A 16941-nucleotide genomic window follows, 5' to 3' on the forward strand; every position below is an offset into this window, starting at 1 on the left:
TGTTTCTTAGCACAGTCAACTAAACATAGAATTGTCCCATCCTAGTGTTCTCCAGTTGGAAACTGAAATATTGGGGGAAAGTCGCAGAATAAACTCCATTCGTTGTTTAATACAATTAGTAATACTTGGTTTCATATAAGGAAATGTAGGGACTGGATTATAAATCATACTTGCTTCTTGAGAGCACATTTTGAAAATCTGGCATCACAAACATGGTGCATTGGTGCAGCTCCTGGCTCCGGGGTGACCTGAAGCCTGTCCCCCTTCTCGTGTTTCCATTTTCATGTCAGCAGATCTCACCTGTTGATAAGAACTAATACTGACCACAGAATTTTAAACCCAATCAGAATATCAGTTCCGGGGTAAGAGTCTGACTAAATCTACCTTGGCTACCAAGAGTTTCCAGCTCCCCAGGCCGGGAGGTTTCATTTCCTTCCTCACAGAGACAGGAATCTTCTCACAAAGGATAAGCACCCACTTCCAAAGGACCATGGCTAGAAGGGCTTTTTCTTCCTTCTAAAAGAAGGGTAACTTTTGGGACCAGAAAGACTGTCAGAACTTTATGACAAGTCTTGCAATGTTTTTCAACATTAAGACCCAAGATAAGGGTACCCGGGAAAAAAAAGTGCAGCTGCCTTTGGAACATTCAGGGACCACCCAGGCTGCTCTCTCAAAGTCTGTCCATGTGCCACAGGGCTATTATGAAGACTTAAATGGTGTAAGACTCAACAATATAAAAGCTACTTAATGTCTACAGTTTTAAAGAACTCTCAAGTGGAAGATGAGCAGATTTAATTTGAAGGTATTTAATGTTTTTACCAAAAAATCTGTGTGTGTGTGTGTGTGTGTATTTCAAAGCTCACATACTGAAACAGTTCAGCTTTATAATTAGAATTATGATTCTAAATTTCATTATACAGAACCAATTAAACAACTGGTATTTATTTTATCATTTTGTAAAATTTCTTGACATTTCAGTTTCTGGATATTTCAGTTTCCAATGAAAAATGATAGGATGAACAGTTCTGTGTTTAGTTGACTCGTACTAAGAAAAAGAAAGGTGTTTATTTTAAATCAAATGTGAAAAAACGAGTCACATTTGGGGACAATAGGACACATTCAATAAAACATCATAAATTCTAAGACAAAACATACGTGATCATGCTACGAAATACCCGTCTGTAGGACGAAATGAATTCTGCTGTGGGTTAGACCCCCCAAGTGTGTACTACATCTCTTTCACCATGAAAAGCTGGGACTTGCTCTGTCTTGAAATGCTTTAGGATCATTTAAGACATTTTTCCCCAGTGCATATACTGCCTGCAGTAACAAAGCCATCCATCTCGTTAAAGGTGTCCACAATTCACCCCAGGTTTGAGGCAAGTTCAGGGCGTTAGTCCACCCCATAAATAATATGTTTAACCCACCAAGTGACCACGTGCAAATATATACAGAAAAAGTGATACTTTCACAAAGTAAACAGTAGATAACTATTTTTGGAAAAAAAAGTTATGGTGGAAAATCTCAGTGCCTTTGTTTTTGCTATTAAATTCTCAAAGGAGGCTACTTGTGGTCTGGACTTACTGATCACACATGAAAAGGTACCTGGACAGAGGTGGCAGCCCTGCCCATGGGCTCGAAAGGAGACATTCACTCCACTTGGTGAGTAACACCATGGAATAATCCATTTCTTGGAAAACTAGGAGAAAATTAGCCTGAATTTTTGTTTGTTTTTCTCCTTTGTGATGACTCACATGCTTTGAACCCCGCTTTATTAAAAAGAGTAAGTTGCTCAAGTGAGATTTAAAAATATAAACCCACTACCATTCATACAAGGTAAGGAACAAGCCTTTCCATTCCTTTCTTTCCTTTCTTTCTTTCTTTCCTCCTTTCTTTATTTTCTTTCTTTCTTTCTTTTCTTTTCTTTCTTTCTTCTTTCTTTCCTCCTTCCTTCCTTTTTCCTTCCTTCTTTCTTCCCCCTTTCTTTCTTTCTTTTCCTTCTTTCTTTCTTTCCTTTTCTTTCTTTCTTTCCTTCCTTCCGTCTTTCTTTCTTTCCTCCCTTCCTCCCTTCCTTCCTTCTCTCTCTCTTTCTTTCTTCCTTTCCTTTTTTCTTTCTAATGAAAAAGAACAGGAGCAGTAAAAGGCCAGGGTGAGTGTGCAGATAACTTCCTATTTAATTATTCAGCTCTTTGGATGGCCCCTTATTCTGATGTCCTCTCTCGCTTTTATTCTTGCAAATTTCACTCACGAGAAAACCCAGACTGGTAGAATATTGCAAAGCAGAGAGAAAAAGGAAGCACTTCAATTGGTAAAAGCAGTCTGTGTATGACACAATACATTTCTGATCTCTGATACGTGGTGTCTGCTAGTAACACCGCTGTCTGCAAAGGAGAAGTCGCTGAGCAGAGGGCCTGCTGTCCCACAGGTACGGGCGCTCAGCTGAGCGGAGGCCTGGCCTCCATATGACCCTGACCCTGACCTGACCGGTGAGGTGGCCGGGCAGGGTCAGCACTGGCAGAGAAGTAATCACTTACTCCCTGACCCTAACCCATCCCATAGTTCCGAGCACCTACTGTGTGCTCAGCTATGTTCTCGGCGGCATTTACGGGAATGCTGCCACACATACTAGCAGCTTTAATCATCTCCACTCATCGCTACCATCTTAACAGAAATGGTATTTTTATGACGTCCTTCTAGACGAGGAAAGTGAGGTCCAAAGAGCTTATTTAGCTGTCCTAAATCACATCAACTAAGGACCAGGCTAGGGCTGCATCCCAGTTCTGTCTCATTTCAAAGCTCAGGAACTCCTGATGGCAATATTACAGGGATTCCACAAAGTACCACTGTTAGATTTATTCAGGTACATTAACCCTCTTCCAAAATACAGGTATCTGGGACTTCTCTGGTAGTGCAGTGGTTAAGAATCCGCCAGCCAATGCAGGGGACACGGGTTCAAGCCCTGGTCCGGGAAGATCCCACATGCCGCAGAGCAACTAAGCCCGTGCGCCACAACTACTGAGCCTGCGCTCTAGAGCCCGCGAGCCACAACTATTGAGCCCACGTGCCACAACTCTGAGCCCGCGCACCTAGAGCCCGTGCTCCACAACAAGAGAAGCCACCGCAATGAAGAGTAGCCTCTGCTCGCCGCAACTAGAGAAAGCCTGTGCGCAGCAACGAAGACCCAACGCAGTCCAAAAAAATTAATTAATTAATTAAAAAAATAAAAGACCTCCCCCCCGAAAATACAGGTATCCATAGAGGGAAGATGTCAGACTGCTATTGGTAATTCAAAACATTTGGCTGTGTTTTCTATTTTTTTTATAACTTTAAAAGTAATACATTCTCATTGTAACAAATCAAAGAACACAGAAGTATATAAAGACTTTCTCCACCTCTTTCAAACAAAGTGGAATTCAACCCACTGACCAAGTCCGAATTTGGCATTTTTCTTTTCATACTGTTTTCTCTGCTCATGCTAACTGCAGCAAATAGATACACACAGACACTTTTCTTTTTTTTAAGTTGCAGAAGCTTTTCTTTTTGTCTTTTGACCACAGGACGCTGCTTCCATGGGAGTTTCAATGGGGGAGTGGCAATAGGCTCTCGGGAGACCAGGGAAACTGCCCGAAGAAAGCAGGTCTGGTAAGATTATCAGAGTTACCATGTCATTAAGAAAACATCCTTCTCCTTCCTTCTGGAGCAGGATCTAGAAAGCCAGTCACTAATGAATTAGCCATGACCGCACTTAGGAGCAGCAGCAGGGCTATATACACGCTGGTGTCCACACACACCTATGTCATCCACCGCTGCCCTGCACACACACACACACACACACACACACGATGCTGCTGACGGCCTGCGACCTGCAACATGCATTCCTGTTCCAGCACCAATGGGTCTACATTTTCTTTCAACTTGGCAAGGTTAAAAAACAGACTCGTCATAAGTGTGTAATGTCTTGAACCAAAATAGACTTCCTTAATGATTTGTTTTCTCCAATTTCACCACAAAATGTAATGCAGCCAACAAAAGAACTATTCTTCCCTGCATATAATAACATGTTATTCAACAATCATGTAAGAAAGCCTATACATGAGACTGCCAAGGATCTGAAATGGAGTTTCTAACTGAAATGTTTGGGAAGAAATCTTTTTTTTTATTTTTCAGGTTTCACTCCAAGGCTTTGAGTGAAGTGATATAAATATCTAGGAATATACAGTTTTGCTTTACTACTGTAACGTGTTTACAGAAGTAGTTATGGCTTACTTTGTAACATGGGCCACTGAAAACATCAACCATAAAAACATATACAAATACAAACGAGTTCTCAGCAGGTCATTTACTCTGTAGCAGAACCAAGCCCATTAACTGCTTCTGTCCCTGTGAGGGCAAACGGCTCCCCGTGAGGCCGCCTCGGGAGCACAGCTCGGCTTTCTGGGGAGCTCACAGCCCCTGCAGGCCATTCGCTGGGTGAAGAGAAGGGGGAGGGGAAAGGCCTGGTGGAGCCTAAAGCAGGTTATAATAAAATGAAGTCATGAGTTTCTTCCTTTTTTTTTTAAGGAGAATGCAAAAGAAAGAAAAATTATAATGCCGTAAAGAGCTAAGAAAAAGGGGAAAAAGTGAAATCACTTGATTAAGTTTCCTGAAATATACACTTGGTCTTAAAATATGCCTCCTAGTCACTAGCCCAACAGAAAACTACAGAAGACGGGAAAGCGTAAAATCCCCATCTGAATGCACATTAATGCAAATTCATGGTATAAATATGACAATGGATAACAATATTACCAAAAATCTTCTGGATCTGTTACATTTCCGGGAAACTAAACTGAGTATATGAAAATGTATTAGCCAAGAGAAAGTAGAGCTAATGAATTTTAAAAACTAGAATATCAAGGACAGATTATTGTAATGACTTAACTTTGAAATGCCTCAAACTTAGGGTTTCTCTAAGTGAAAGTTTTCTCCCAAGTGAGAGAAGAAATGCTACCTGGGCGGTGGTGGTGGTGGTGGAAACAGTACAAGCACACACATGCATACACACACACATATACCCATAGACACACACAGATACACATCCACACATATACACATACATATACACACACACATATACCCATAGACACACACACACACATACACATACATATATACACACACGTATACCCATACACACACACACATACACATACATATATATACACACATATATACCCAGACACACAGTTACACACACACGCACACACATATACACACACATATACCCATAGACACACACACATGCACACACATATACACATACATATATACACACATATACCCATAGACATACACACACACATATACACATACATATACCCATAGACACACATAGATACACACACATACACACATACATACACACACACACATACCCATAGACACACACACATGCACACACATACACATACATATATACACATACATATACCCATAGACACACATAGATACACACACATATACACAAACATACATACACACACATACACACACACATACCCAGACACACATAGATACACACACACATGCACACACATATACACATACATATATACACACACATATACACATACATATATATACACACATATACACACACATATACCCAGACACAGTTACACACACACATGCACACACATATACACATACATATATACACACACATATACCCATAGACACACACACATGCACACACATATACACATACATATATACACACATATACCCAGACATACACACACACATATACACATACATATACCCATAGACACACATAGATACACACATATACACATACACACACACATATACCCATAGACACACACACATATACACATACATATATATACACACATATACCCATAGACATGCATAGATACATATACACATACATACACACACACACATATACCCATAGACACACACACACATATACACATACATATATATACACACATATACCCATAGACACACATACACACACATATACACACATATACCCAGACACACATAGATACACACACACATGCAGACACATATACACACACATACATACACACACATATACCCATAGACACACACATATACACATACATATATACACACACATACCCACAGACATAGATACACACACATACACACATACATATATACACACACATATACCCATAGACACATATGCACACACATATATCCATACATATATACACACACATATACCCATAGACACACACAGATACACACATACACAGACATACATACATGCACACATATACCCAGACACACATGCATACATACACATACATATATACACACATGCACACACATATACACATACATATACACACACATATACCCAGACACACACAGATACACACCCACACACATATACCCACATATATAAACACATGCATACACACTCTATACACACATATACACACGTATACCCATAGACACACATATACACATACATACATACACACACATATACCCAGACACAGATACACACACACATGCAGACACATATACACATACATATATACACACACATATACCCATAGACACACACAGATACACACCCAGACACACACATATATATACCCACATATATAAACACATGCATACACACTCTATACACACATATACACACAGATATACTCACACATATAAACACATGCACACACACTCTATACACACATATGCATGTGCACATGCACACATATATACATACACACATACCAACAGACACACACACATATATACCCACATATACAAACGCATGCATACACTCTATACACACATATACAACGCACATACACACATGAACACACATATACACACCAATAGACACATATATACACACATGCACACACGTATACACATACATATATACACACACATATACCAAGACACACATAGATACACACATAGATATACCCACATAAACACATGCACACACACACTCTATACACACATGCACATGCATATACACACATGCACACACATATACCAACAGACACACAGATACACACACATATACACACATAGATATACCCACATATATAAGCACATGCACACCCACACTCTATACACATACATATACACATGCATAGACACACATATACACGTGTATATATATACACATGCCTATACACACATGCACACATATATACACATGCGTATATACAAATGTATACACACGTATACGCAGATTGTATATATACATGTAATACACAGGTGTATATACACACATATGCCCGTACACATATATATACACACACATTCACATCATGTATGTAGCACACACATATACATAAACACTAGATTATAAAAATCAGTGCACTCTGCATTTTAGATTTCGGTGGGGAGCCTGGGTTTAAATCCCAGATCTACTATGTGCCCCCCTTGTGATCCTGGGTAAGCCATTTCACCCTCCTTTGCCTCAGACTAAGGAGAGCACCACTCACCTACAGGGCTACTGAGACATAAGAAGTTACCACAGGCAAGGCCCAGGTGTCCTACCTCATCCGTAGCAGGTGCTGACGCTAGTAAACTCAAGAGAGAGCTAAACTCAATGGGCTTCAGCATTTCTTGTGGAAACTACCGGCTGTAACTTGTCACATCAGGAAAGCTTCATGGAAGAGGCCTGTTCCTTGAAGGATACTTCTTTCTAGCCGCTTAAAAATCGGCATGTTGGGTCAGGTTTCTCCACCAAGACAAGAAGATGACAGGCAGAAGCTGTGGGGGTCATGCTAACCTCACTGCTCCCTTGATCATGAAAACATACAATAAAGTAATATGGCGCATGCAGGCGATCTTCATGCTGAGCAGAAACCACTCCTGCCATTTAGAGTGTTTCCTTTGGCGACCTGCACAACAATAACCACGTACGTCAGACGAAAGCTTCCGTCCGGCACTAACACAAAAGCCCTCTGACAACATAACCATTATCCAACGAAACTGTGTACCTCCTAATCTGTTCTTACCGTCTATAAGCCATCTGTCTTGACCCAGCAGTAGTGAAGTGAGACTCACATGCTTGAAAACATATTTAGCATGCATTTTAAGTGGGGAGAAAGAACTCAGGGTGATATCTGCTACGCATGCATTACTGAAAGATGTATGAACTTTATTATGAAAAAATAAAAGGTGGATAAAGAATCCCTTGGTAATAAAAATGTACACATAAAAAGTATTGGATATCAAAATCCAATGAAAAATTTTCCCCCTTTGGCAGTCAAACAAAAATTCCAGGAAAATAGTTTAACCTCCCTTCACAAAGTTCAAAGGTAGCTATTGGTTATTAACTTGCTAATGTAAGAGATAATATTTTGGTATAGATATCTGACCAATAATTGCTTATATGCCCTATAAAGTTTAGAATTTTTTTTGCATTAAATATATTTAATATGCAATTATCATCGTAACAGTCCAACAGCTATTTACTGTACATAATTCTATTCAGATGTATTATAATCTCCTAGAATTCTGCATATTTAAATTTTAATGTAAACCATTCACCTAGAGGGATAAGAGGTGCTCGTAATTATTTTTAAGAGAGAAGAATGTTTTAAAGAAGCGGAAAACATGTATACATTGAAGAATAAGTTCATTTAGTTTCTAAAATTCTGATAAGCCCTGTAATTGACACGATGCTCCGTAACATAAAGTCTCAGCTTTAAAAAACTATCACGCATGCGCCTAAATTCATCTTTTACAGATTCCAAGCATCAAGGAGGATTTCATGCCTGTAAGCCTGAAGAACACTCTGGCTGGTCACTAAGCTGCTCGGCACACGTGGATGAGGGCCTCAGCTGGGGACCTGGCCCTGGGATCCTAGCTCAGACCCCATGGTCATTAAGTCGCTTTGTGATTTCAGTGAAGTCCCAGAGCCATAGGTTCCAAATAAGAATTTACCAAAACAGTCATGGAAAGTACTGGCAGAATGGTCCTCCTGTGTCTTCTGGTACGTGGGCTCTGCACGTGGACACACATATTACACCCAATTACAGCATCCCAGAGTGAGGGGGAGTCTAGAGAGAGGCAATTACTACAGCAAACGAGACAGGAAACATCCTCTTTCATCGCTCAAGGAAACAGAAATTGTTCCTTGTCTCCCAGCAAACATGGGAAAACTCTCTAGCATTTCAGCAGTTAGGGGGTCTCCCCGGAGGTGTGGAGAAGAAGGCCACGTTAAATCCTGCTGAGCTGGCAGCCCTCGGGGCTCCTTCTTAGCAGGGCTGCCAGGAGCCGCTGCTGGGGGACGGGCCAGAGACATGATGGGACAGTGGCCGGGGGCGGGCCCTTCCCGGAGCGTGCCCGGTAAGGGCAGGACGGGTGGGGGAGAATGGGGGGCGGGGGGGGGGGGAGACTGACGTTTCTTTGGTAATAAAAATGCAATTTATATAAACTATAGGAGACTTGGTGGGAAAGTAAAAGAGGTAATTGTTCGCATTCCAAACGTTTTAATATATAAACTGTGTAACCATCACTCATGAGTAGCGCAGCTGCTAACAATTTCTCTTTTTTTTTTTTTTCCCCAGGATAGAATTCATGCTGAAGCCAAGAGATGTTTCTCTAGTGAATGATATTTTGAAACTCGGGTCAAAACAGAACTGTGACATAATAAATTTTTAAGAAGTCAGGAAAGCTTGTAGTCTGAAATGTGAAGGAAGCCCCAGTTTTTACCCCAATTAGGAAGGACCTTGTCTGTTTCAGCGCCCAGGACAGCGCGGGCTCAGTCCGGAGGGAGGGGCTGCTCCCTGCACACATCTGTTTCCAGCGCGAGGCTGGTATGCAAACTATTGTCCATTGGAAGTGTGTGGGGTAACGTCTGCCAGGGTTAAAGGCTGGGTCAATCTGATCAAGAAGCTAAAATTAGCTTCTGTGTGTTTTCCTGAAAAGAAAAAAAAATACTGTAAAGCTCTTTGTTTTCCTTCAAGGGCTCTTCTCAGATTTCAGTTTCTGGTGTGTAAACTACCAGGAAACAGACGGCTCTGACAAGTGACTTCTTGTTTGCTGCCTTATGCGTTATGAAACCCCGTGACAGTTTACCTGAGCTGAAGGACGCTTGCAAAAAGTAAGCCTTCTGACCCAATTCACATTTTCCCATTTAAAAGTATTAGTGTTATGAAATTATTCAGAGTGAATGCATTTGGAAATTCAAAACCAGAACTATATTTTAAAATATGTGATGGTTTGGCAAAGCCCAAACATATTAAGAAACTCATCATTCTGAGAAGTATTGGGGTGAGTTCTAGGTCACAGATTACTGGTAGTCTTGACAGGGCTCTGATTATTTTCATAGGAAGTGAGTTCCTTAAGACAAAAGAGAGGGGGAAACATTCACATCAGAACTCCACGCCAGTAATAATTTGACAAACTCAAAGAGCAGAAAGGAATCATAGAGACAAAACAGGCAGTCATGAGATAATTCAAGACAAACATCAATATGCTTTTAGGCTTAATAGTTAATGTTCACATATATGGGAGACAGGAAAAAAGGAGAAAGAGAATTCTTGGTTATGTTTCAGACTTTGTGATCAAGGCAGAAATAAACCCAAAGCAGAAGCACGTCTGAGATTTATTTACACCCTCAGAGATTTGCTTTTTCTTATAATGGGTAAGTCAGATTATAATGATCTATTTTTGCTTCAGCAAAATACCTCTTTAATATTTTAACTACTTAAGTATTATTAATTAAAAATAATACAATGAAATGTGATTTTAAAAAGAGCTATAATGTAACAAGTATTTTTGGGTGTATGTGTTTTACTACAGTTAAATACTTTCCTGTTAAAGCGACGTCTGAGAGAAGACATAAACAGCTTCTCCCCCAAACACAAAATGTTGTAAAAAATACCTCAACCAACATGAAAATACTGTGTATTTGGGTCATTTACAACCACAGGATTTCCTTTTTTCTAAACATCCTCCCAATTTCAGTGGCTCTTTAAATTTAGAGCTCATTAAAAAGATTTGGATCGCATACCAGAAGTATGTAAAATATTTGGCAAAACTCACTTATATATAAAATTTACTTATTTGTAAAATATATATAAAATTACCTAATTTTTATATTTAAATGCCCTCTAGAACTCTACGTAGAATGACAGGTACCCACTAAATGTTTTATTATTTTTCTTGGGTCAGAAATTGCTGGGGAAAACACCCATTATACATTTTGACATTAATAAAATTCTATATTATCCCTATTTTCTCACTACCCACACTTCAGTTTAAAATCAACCCTCTTTTCACAGTTCTTTTTTTTAAACGGGAATCGTAATATTAAACTGTATACAATAGCTGTCTGTGGATCCATCAAGCCTTGCCGTCTCTGAGTAAGCCTTCCTAACTGTATCATCTTAAGCGTAGCTGACGCCACCTGGTCTTCAGGGTCCCTAAGTCGTCTCCCGGCCTCGCCTCCTGTCTGCTCCACCCCCTGGGGATTCCCCTCCCCCCCCCCCTCGCCCCCGGATTTGGCATCTCCTGAAGCTATGACCTGATCTTCCTTCCTTTCCTTTTCCATATACTGCTTTTCAGGAAACTCATCACAGACACGATTTCAGACAGCCCTGTTTTAGCATAGGTGCGTGGATGGCCATCGGGGGTGCGTTAACTCCGTGATCAGGTTAGGATGTATGATACAGCGACTCCACGCTGAGGCAAACCCAAGCGCCGCTTCCACGCCAGCACGGCCATGCCCAGCAGCATCACCAGCGCCTCAGACCCAAGCCCACCTGGTCACCTGCCGTCTCCCGGAAAGCTGCTTCTACGTGCCTCACGCGCTGATGATGCTACCAAACCCCGCGCCTCTGAGACCCCCTCCTTCGAAAGGTGTCAATTAGCCGCCCATCCAAGACGGCCTGTCGCACGAGCCCGGGGGGCTGTGGCCCCGTCCTCTTCCACTCAAAGGCAGCAACATGCAGGAGGCCCCGGGGCCGCGCCCGCGGCCGAGAGAACCCAGGTACTCGCCTGTGCGGCGCCCACGGCATCTTTCCGAGTCACTCCTGCCCCTGCCAGGCCCAGCCCAGCACGGGCTCCCCGGTACCCGTGTTCAGCAGCTGAACACGCCACGTGACAGCCTCGTTCTCAAGTGGGGATGAGTTCAACAGCCAGGATGTGAGGATTAAATGGAATAACGTATGTCACACGCCTGGTACATTGTAATGCTCAGTCTTTGCAGCTATTATGTGAACATCCTAGCACTGATGTAGTGCTTCTGTTCTCCTCCACCTTCTGCCTTGGACTCTGGGGCTGTGCATTTGCTGCCTTCTCACCTCCTAAACGAGATTTCAGAAGGAGGGGGCAGTCATTATTGCATTAAATCACTTCCAGCACCTAGCACAGTGCCTTACATATCCTAGGTGTTTACTAAATACTTTGTCTTTCTGAAATCACTTTTTCTTGGGCCAGAAATTACAGAGGTGGAGGAGGGAGGGAGGGGAACCACACAGGGCTTTTTTAAACTTGTTTTAAACATCTAAATCCTTTACAGTAAGTCCCCTACATATGAACAAGTTCCATTCCAAGAGCACCTTCGTTAAGTCCAATTTGTTCGTAAGTCCAACAAAGTTAGCCTAGGTGCCCAGCTAACAGAACTGGCTATATGGTACCGTACTATAATAGGCTTATAATACCTTTCACACAAATAATATGTACATAAAAAACAAACACAAAAACTTAAAAAAGCATTTTTAATCTTGCAGTACAGCACCTTGAAAAGTACACTAGTACAGTACAACAGCTGGCGTCCAGGGGCTGGCACGCACGTTTGCATCTTTGAAAGTTCGCAACTAACTGGAAGGTTCGTTTGTAGGGGACGTACTGGGCTTGCAAAGAAATCAATCCCCTGTAGGAGTCAGTTGCATTCAGGCTGCAATGGGGCACAGTGCCTGAGGATGCAAGACCCACAGCTAAGAACGTTCCCGACGAAGTTTAACGTACAGAGTGTCCTTCAAAATATCAGACTCCGTGAGACTGTAGCAGACACAGCAAACCTAGACATGTCACAAAACATAACTTTAAAAAATGTACTAGACCAAATGTATTACAAAACTTAAGGTTCGCAAAATAGCAGACAAATAAATTAAAAGGTGGCTTAATTAAGCTATGTTGAATAAGTACAGCCAGTCTAGTTTGGAGAACTAGTTCAAATATCTGTAGTCAGAGGACTGTGGAGTATTTCTCAGTAGAACGCCTAAGGGGTCTGATGTATATATAGATACAACATTTGAATCAGCAAATTGTTTTTGTACAAGTAGAGGCTCCTAAAGTTATGTTATATGCTTAAAAGTTTGGTGTAGGTAGCATCATTTTCACTTTGCTTAAACTGTTAATACGCTAAGCAAATCCTTTCTACAGGTATTGTAAAGGTATAGTTATGAATCCAAATTAATGAGGCAAGTTAAAATAACCTGACTTTAATTCAACACACCTCGTTACTTTTCAATTCTGAAATCTTATCAAGAATGACCTAAGCCCCCTTATAAGCTTCAAATTGCTATCTGAAATGATTTCACATTAGTAACCCTGGAACAGTGCTGGAGTTAGGGGCACTGTGCAGTCAGAAATGCACGTATAACTTTACAGTTGGCCCTCTGTACCCACAGGTACTTTGTACAGGCGGTTCCTCGTCTGCGGATTCAATCATCCTTGGATGGGGTAGCACTGCAGTATTTACTAAGAAATCCTTATAATAAGTGGCCGTGTTGTTCAAGGGTCAATTGCATGTATAAAATGAAGAATTTGTACAGTGATTATTTCTTATAATTTAACAAATAGCTACTGAATACACATTAACTTCAAGGCACTACATCATATGTTTGGAAAAGAGTCCTAAGGCAGAATCTCTGACTTTAACAATCTGTAAATCAGTTTTATTAAAAGATAAGGATGTGTTCCATTGCTTCAACCCCCCACTGGCTAAAATGGCTTCCAGGGGATCCAAAGGAACTGCCTCTGTAGTTTCTGATATTCAGAGACAACCACATGTTCAGGAATTGAGAAAGCCACTGTGCTTGCTCAGGCTAAGACACAGGCTCAGGCTAAGACCTGAGAAGACCTTAATCTTTTTCACCTTAGGATGATCCCTGGCACAGACGCACCCAACAACAATAAAAACGAAACAGAACAAAAGCGAACCCTGGGAAGCAGGAGAATCTGATTTCCAGAGTTAACTTTTATCCAATTCGAATGTCAAGTTTTCGACCACAAAAAAGAAATAGGAAAGTATGACCTGCTCAAAGGAGTAAAATAAATCCAGAGAAAACATACCTGAGGAGGCTTAGACTTTGGACTTACTAAACAACTGTACAAAAAACATGCTCAAAGGGCTACACAACAAAGTCAGGAAAATGACAGAGGCTTGATAAAGAGACAGAAATTATAAGAAGGAACTATAAAGAAATTTTGGAGCTGAGAAGTAGATAAAATGAAAAATACAATAGAAGGGTTCAAAAGCAGATTCGGGCAAGCAGAAGAATCAGCGAACTTGAAGATAAGAAATGTGAAATTATTGAGTCTAAGGAACAGAAAGGAAAAAAATGAAGAAAAGTGAACAGGGCCTAAGGGACAAGTGGGACAACATTAAGCAGAGCAACATGCACACTGTGCAAGTTCCAGGAGGAGCAGAGCGAGGAAAGGGCAGAGAGAGTACTTGAAGAACTGACGGCTGACAACGTCCAAGTCTGATAAAAGACAGGATTCTACAAATCAAAGAAGCTAGACAAACGAGTGGGAAAAACCCAAAGAGATCTACACTAAGACCATGTAATCAAACTGTCAAAAAATTAAGACAAAGAGAGAATCTTTGAGGGCGAAATGAGGTTAGGATGGATGTGCACACTACTGTATATAAACAGGTAAACAACAGCACCTGCTGTACAGCACAGGGGGCCCATATTCAGCATCTTGTAATAACCTGCAATGGGAAAGAATCTGCAAAAGAGTGTATATATACGTGTGTGATTTTATATTTATACACACACACACACACACATAACTTTGCTGTACACTTGAAACTAACACAACATTGTAAATTAACTATACGTCAATTTAAAAAATTGAACAGGTGAAAATAGCAATACAATTGCAAATTATTAAAATCTATCAGCTTTCAAATCATTAAAGAGAGAGAGAGAGAGTCTTGAAAGCAGCCAGAGAGAAGAATCTCATCAGACACAAGGGGTGCTCAAAGAAGATGTCAGCCAATTTCCCGACAGAAATCTTAGAGGCCAGAAGAGCCACTGGTTGATACATTCAAAGTGCTGAAAGAAAAACACTGTCAAATGAGAATTCTATATGCAGCAAAACTGTCCTTCAAAAATGAGGAAGAAATTAAGACTCCCCAGATAAAAGCTAAGAAGGTAAAGGAAGCTAGACAGTAACTCAAAGCCATATGAAGACATGACGAGCCCCAGTAAAGGTGGCCACAGAGACGTTACAAAGCTAGTGTTACCGTAATTTTGCTTGGTAACTCTGCCTTTCATTTTCTACATTATTTAAAAGGCAAGTGTATGAAAAACTACTTAGTAATCTATGGTATTGGGCACACAGAGTATAAAGATGTAATCCGTGACATCAATAACAGCAAGAGCTGTAGTAAAGTTAAGTTGGTATACATTCAATCAGATTACTGTAACTTTAGGATTTTAAGTGTAACCCACATGGTAACTACAAAGAAAGTGTCTATAGAATGTACACAAAAGGCAATGGGAAGGGAAAAGGTGAGGATTTGGTTCCAGTTCTGCCATTTACTAACCACGTAGCCCCAGGCTGCCCACTTAACCTTTTGGAATCTTAGTTTCCTTATTTATAATTAGGGCTAATAGCACGTGCCCTGACTATTTCAGAGTCAGAGTGAGGAACAAATGATCTAATGTAAGTAAAACACTTGAGTAAACGAACTTTCCGTACAGAACCTGGGTGCGTGATGAGAACATACACTTTATGTGAACTGACACGGCGCTGCCTGCGCCTGCATTCCTGACGTCTGTAGTATCTATGGTCCCGTCCCCGCACTGTCTTTATATATAAAAGAGGATGATGTGGGCCCCTGGCCATTTTCCGCTCCATCTACAAATAACAGTATTTCATGAGTGGAAGGATATTCTCATGTTCTAATTAGTAATGACAGATCAATTTTTAGTTATGTGGACCTCATGGTAGTAGCTCAGGAATCTCCACGTGCCATTTGAATGTATATCTCAAAAGAAGATAAAGTATTAATTCACCTCCTTGGTCCAGCCTTTGGCGCAGCTGTGTAATAATGAGGTACCCCTCAGAAGGACCACTTTCGACCAAGGAGTTACATACCTCCAGTGGGATGCAATTAGTTCTTAGACGATCCACAAGAAATTGGTTACCATTAATACCACTGAAGTTTACAAATGATTAAAAACCCAGACCTGAACATATTCAGGGCCACCCACACACCCGGATACAGTCTCTTGAGCCCAGGAGGAAGCAGATGCCCCCTAACCTTGCCTGTAGGGGGTGCCCTTCCTGAGATGCCTTTAGAGATCTACACAGGGCCCCACATCACAACGACCAGGTGAATAAAGGGGCCAAATGACTGACAGCCTCCAGTATAATGAAAACAGCTGCAAGTGAGTCAGGGATCTGTAGCAAAATTAAAGACATTTTAGCGAAACCAACGTAATGATACAAATAACTAAGCTTTTTTTCTTTTTTCCAGATGAGTACCAAACACCAAGGTCCCGGGTAGGAGAGATGGGGACCAAAACCTCCAGTGCAGGTGAGCACTGCTTTCAGCACATCTAACAACAGACGCCATGCTCTCCTTCTGCCCACTCGCACCTGCGAATTCTCACCATCAAGGCAGGAACATCTGTTCCCGTTCCACCCTCACAAATGAGTCACCCATGGTTTGTCACAGCG

General features: G+C 41.1%; 1 protein-coding gene across 15 annotated transcripts in view; it reads right to left on the reverse strand.

The window, feature by feature from the left end:
* GMDS (GDP-mannose 4,6-dehydratase) overlaps positions 1-16941 on the reverse strand; it is a 481231-nt gene that overhangs the window by 152002 nt on the left and 312288 nt on the right. The window contains exon 8 of one of the 15 annotated variants that reach the window (XM_089918202.1): positions 11867-13040. The exons of the other annotated variants lie outside the window; for them this stretch is intronic. Within the exon in view, the coding sequence (XP_089774328.1) occupies positions 12957-13040 (84 nt within the window). The 3' untranslated portion in view covers positions 11867-12956. Of the gene's footprint in view, positions 1-11866; positions 13041-16941 lie in introns of those variants that run through there. 15 annotated transcript variants of the gene reach the window in all.

The sequence above is a fragment of the Delphinapterus leucas genome, chromosome 10, assembly GCF_059928025.1.
Source record: "Delphinapterus leucas isolate spDelLeu-1000000601 "Yukka" chromosome 10, BTC_Dleu_Yukka2, whole genome shotgun sequence".
NCBI lineage: Eukaryota > Metazoa > Chordata > Mammalia > Artiodactyla > Monodontidae > Delphinapterus > Delphinapterus leucas.